Consider the following 5018-nt stretch of genomic DNA (forward strand, 5'->3'; position numbering starts at 1 on the left):
GGTACAGTATCTTCCTTCAACAGGAAGTGGTAAGTGGGCCAGAAGGTACAGTATATTCCTTCAACAGGAAGTGGTAAGTGGGCCAGAAGGTACAGTATATTCCTTCAACAGGAAGTGGTAAGTGGGCCAGAAGGTACAGTATATTCCTTCAACAGGAAGTGGTAAGTGAGGCAGAAGGTACAGTATCTTCCTTCAACAGGAAGTGGTAAGTGGGCCAGAAGGTACAGTATATTCCTTCAACAGGAAGTGGGAAGTGGGCCAGAAGGTACAGTATCTTCCTTCAACAGGAAGTGGTAAGTGGGCCAGAAGGTACAGTATCTTCCTTCAACAGGAAGTGGGAAGTGGGCCAGAAGGTACAGTATTTTCCTTCAACAGGAAGTGGGAAGTGGGCCAGAAGGTACAGAATCTTCCTTTAACAGTGATATTACGTATTTTATACAGGATTAGTTAATGTTTGATATTGTGAGCTGCATAGTATTTTGAGGATGAGAACATTCCTGGTGGGTGCCAGAAGGTATGCGGGCCAAGATAGCTGGGGGGGCCACTGGTGCTAATCTTTGAAGGAGTACGTGATGGAATATCCTGACTAGTGTGCAACATGATACCATATAGGGTGATCCTATTGTGGTTGGGAGTGACAATCAATAATGGTTGGCAACTGTTGGATGGAATTAGCTCACAAAGCAGTATATAATCTGAGAGGTTTTCTATGTAAGTCATTCAAATGACAATAGGCTTCTCACGTGCCGCTTGTCATGTTGAATCCGGTACCGTAAATATTAAATACTTTGTACCAACTCTCCATCTAAGTGTTTAACTATTCTCTTGCATCCTGAATTACTTGATGCCAGAGAAACTCATCATAACAAACAGGAAGTGGTAAGTGGGCCAGAAGGTACAGTATTATCCTTCAACACGAAGTGGGAAGTGGGCCAGAAGGTCCAGTATCTTCCTTCAACAGGAAGTGGTAAGTGGGCCACAAGGTACAGTATCTTCCTTCAACAGGAAGTGGTAAGTGGGCCACAAGGTACAGTATCTTCCTTCAACAGGAAGTGGTAAGTGGGCCAGAAGGTAAAGAATCTTCCTTCAACAGGAAGTGGGAAGTGGGTCAGAAGGTACATAATCTTCCTTCAACAGGAAGTGGGCCAGAAGGTACAGAATCTTCCTTCAACAGGAAGTGGGAAGTGGGCCAGAAGGTACAGAATCTTCCTTCAACAGGAAGTGGGAAGTGGGCCAGAAGGTATATAGTATCAGTATCTTCCTTCCTGTCTCCTGTTTCTGTCTATCTGTCCAAATGTGTACAGTGAGATATGCACATAGTGTCATGATACAGAGCATTATCTTCACAAACTGATCATGTCTGAGTCCAAACTGCACCCTACTGTATTCCTTATGGGGTTCTGGTCTAAAGTAGTGCACTATATAGGGAATAGGGTGCTATTCTCTGGTCTAAAGTAGTGCACTATATAGGGAATAGGGTGCCATTCTCTGGTCTAAAGTAGTGCACTATATAGGGAATAGGGTGCCATTCTCTGGTCTAAAGTAGTGCACTATATAGGGAATAGGGTGCCATTTGAGATGCAGTACAGAGAATATCTCCACACACAGATAATGTCCTCTCTTCTTCTAACACTCCTGAATTAACAATGTGTGTAGGCAGGAAATATCATGAGGATTGTCCATTGGCCAACAATATCTCTATATTTATTCATGTATTTTTCCTCTCTCTCCGTCTCCGTCGACCAGAGACTTGAGGTCTGGTAAACCGGTCAGTTTGAGGTCCAGCAGCATCTGACCATAGGCTTTACCCTAGAGGGGGGAGAGGGGGGGGGGGAGAGGGGGGGGGGAGAGAGAGAGAGAGAGAGAGAGAGAGAGAGAGAGAGAGAGAGAGAGAGGGAGAGAGAGAGAGAGAGAGAGAGAGAGAGACCAGTGAAGAACAAACACCATTGTAAATACAACCCATATTTATGTTTATTTATTTTCCCATTTGTACTTTAACTATTTGCACATTGTTACAACACTGTATATAGACATAATATGACATTTGAAATGTCTTTATTCTTTTGGAACTTCTGAGTGTAATGTTTACTGTTAATATTTATTGTTTATTTCACTTTTGTTTATTATCTACTTCACTTGCTTTGGCAATGTTAACATACGTTTCCCATGCCAATAAAGCCCTTAAAATTGAAAATTGAAATTGAATTGAGAGAGAGAGAGAACAGATGAGCTCCCAAATTTTTCAGCATGTTTTTACAAAAATATAGATTTAGAGTTAGATAACCTTGGATTTTTCGGCAAGGACCTATACAGGATGCTACCCTCCACAACATAACCTTCACTCCAAATCAAAACTCCAAACCAACAACCTGATTTTGGACAGAATTACCTGGAAGGATTCCTACTACCAGAGATCCAATCTATACAGCAAATGCTCTGGCAAACAAACAACAGAACCCTGAAAACACCATCCAACCTGGAACTGAGTGAGTAATGTTTAGTCTGAAGCTACTTTTACAACCAATAAGAAAAATACACTACAATGATATATTTTACATTATAAAGGACTGAAGGCTATGTTAAGGCTACCAAGCTTGCTAGGACAGAACATATCTGACTGCTACTTCAATTAGCACTGAGGTGTGAAGCGGGAGGTGTCGAAGCCCTTGAGCCCAACGATGGCAGGAGAGTCGCACAGTCTACCCCACCCAAATGCAGAGGCCTTAGAAGCCCCGTCCCGCTTCTCAGAGGTTATTAGCATACAGTACCCTCTGGTTGTAAAAAATGACAAGGCACGAAAAGAGTACAAAAAGAAGCTCCTTATGGAAAATCAAGAAACACTTTTTGCTGACTATTATAAAAATGGGAACATAAGCAACTTAATATTCCACACAGACTATCCCCTGGCATGGCACAGTGCTATATTAACACACTACCCATCTGTTAAGCGATGGGTGGAAACTCAGGATACTAGACAACGAGGACTCTGAGTCAGCCAATGTCAACCTGTACAAGTCTGGAACAGTAATGGTACAGGGCAACCCCAAACAGTTTCAGATATCCAACCAAAAACATAGAGACCCAGAAAACCTGAGCCTTCACTATGGTGAATCACTAAAACAATACAGAAATACACTATGGAAAAAGAAGGAACAGCATGTCAGAAATCAGCTCAATGTAATTGAAGAATCCATAGACTCTAACCACTTCTGGGAAAATTGGAAAACACTAAACAAACAACAACACGAAGAGTTATCTTTCCAAAACGGAGATGTATGGGTAAACCACTTCTCCAATCTTTTTGGCCCTATAACAAAGAACAAACAGCAAAAACATATACATGATCAAATGCAAATCTTAGAATCAACTATTAAAGACTACCAGAACCCACTGGATTCTCCAATTACATTGAATGAACTCCAGGACAAAATACAAACCCTCCAACCCAAAAAGTCCTGTGGTGTTGATGGTATCCTCAATGAAATGACAAAATATACAGACCACAAATTCCAATTGGCTATACTTAAACTCTTTAACATCATCCTTAGCTCTGGCATCTTCCCCGATATTTGGAACCAAGGACTGATCACCCCAAACCAAAAAAGTGGAGACAAATTTGACCCCAACAACTACCGTGGGATATGCGTCAACAGCAACCTTGGGAAGATCCTCTGCATTATCATTAACAGCAGACTTGTACATTCCCTCAGTGAAAACAATGTACTGAGCAAATGTCAAATTGGCTTTTTACCAAATTACCGTACGACAGACCACGTATTCACCCTGCACACCCTATTTGGCAAAGTCTTCTCATGCTTTGTTGATTTCAAAAAAGCTTTTGACTCAATTTGGCATGAGTGTCTGCTATACAAATTGATGGAAAGTGGGGTTGGGGGAAAAACATACGACATTATTAAATCCATGTACACAAACAACAAGTGTGCGGTTAAAATTGGCAAAAAACACACACATAGTAAATCTCAGTAAGACCAAAATAATGGTACAAATTCCATCTAGACACCGTTGCCCTAGAGAACACAAAAACCTATACATACCTCGGCCTAAACATCAGCGCCACAGGTAACTTCCACAAAGCTGTGAACGATCTGAGAGACAAGGCAAGAAGGGCCTTCTACGCCATCCAAAGGAACATAAAATTTGACATACCAATTAGGATCTGGCTAAAAATACTTGAATCAGTTATAGAACCCATTGTCCTTTATGGTTGTGAGGTCTGGGGTCCGCTCACCAACCAAGAATTCACAAAATGGGACAAACACCAAATTGAGACTCTGCATGAAGAATTCTGCAAAAATATCCTCCGTCTACAACGTAAAACACCAAATAATGAATGCAGAGCAGAATTAGGCCGATACCCGCTAATGATCAAAATCCAGAAAAGAGCCGTTAAATTCTATAACCACTTAAAAGGAAGCGATTCCCAAACCTTCCATTACAAAGCAATCACCTACAGAGAGATGAACCTGGAGAAGACTCCCCTAAGCAAGTTGGTCCTGGGGCTCTGTTCACAAACACAAACAGACCTCACAGAGCCCCAGGACAACAACACAATTAGACCCAACCAAATCATGAGAAAACTAAAAGATAATTTCTTGACATATTGGAAAGAATTTACAAAAAAAACCTGAACAAACTAGAATGCTATTTGGCCCTTAACAGAGAGTACACAGTGGCAGAATACCTGACCACTGTGACTGACCCAAAATTAAGGAAATCTTTGACTATGTACAGACTCAGTGAGCATAGCCTTGTTATTGAGAAAGGCCGCCGTAGGCAGACCTGGCTCTCAAGAGAAGACAGGCTATGTGCACACTGCCCACATAATGAGATGGAAACTGAGCTGCACTTCCTAACCTCCTGCCAAATATATGACCATATTAGAGACACATATTTCCCTCAGATTACACAGACACACAAAGAATTCGAAAACAAACCCAATTTTGATAAACTCCCTTATCTACTGGGTGAAAAACCACAGTGTGCCATCACAGCAGCAA

At 41.6% G+C, this 5018-nt stretch overlaps 1 protein-coding gene across 1 annotated transcript in view; it reads right to left on the reverse strand.

Annotated features, from left to right (window-relative positions):
- Positions 1 to 1682: 1682 nt before the first annotated feature.
- The window catches only part of LOC311117743 (uncharacterized protein), a 20569-nt gene continuing 17233 nt past the window's right edge, over positions 1683 to 5018 (reverse strand). Inside the window, exon 9 of the mRNA XM_084192664.1 lies at positions 1683 to 1809. Coding sequence (XP_084048790.1) covers positions 1705 to 1809 — 105 coding nt within the window. The 3' untranslated portion in view covers positions 1683 to 1704. The remainder of the gene's footprint in view (positions 1810 to 5018) is intronic.

Source organism: Coregonus lavaretus (genome assembly GCF_964263955.1).
Source record: "Coregonus lavaretus genome assembly, contig: HAP1_SCAFFOLD_572, whole genome shotgun sequence".
Lineage (NCBI taxonomy): Eukaryota > Metazoa > Chordata > Actinopteri > Salmoniformes > Salmonidae > Coregonus > Coregonus lavaretus.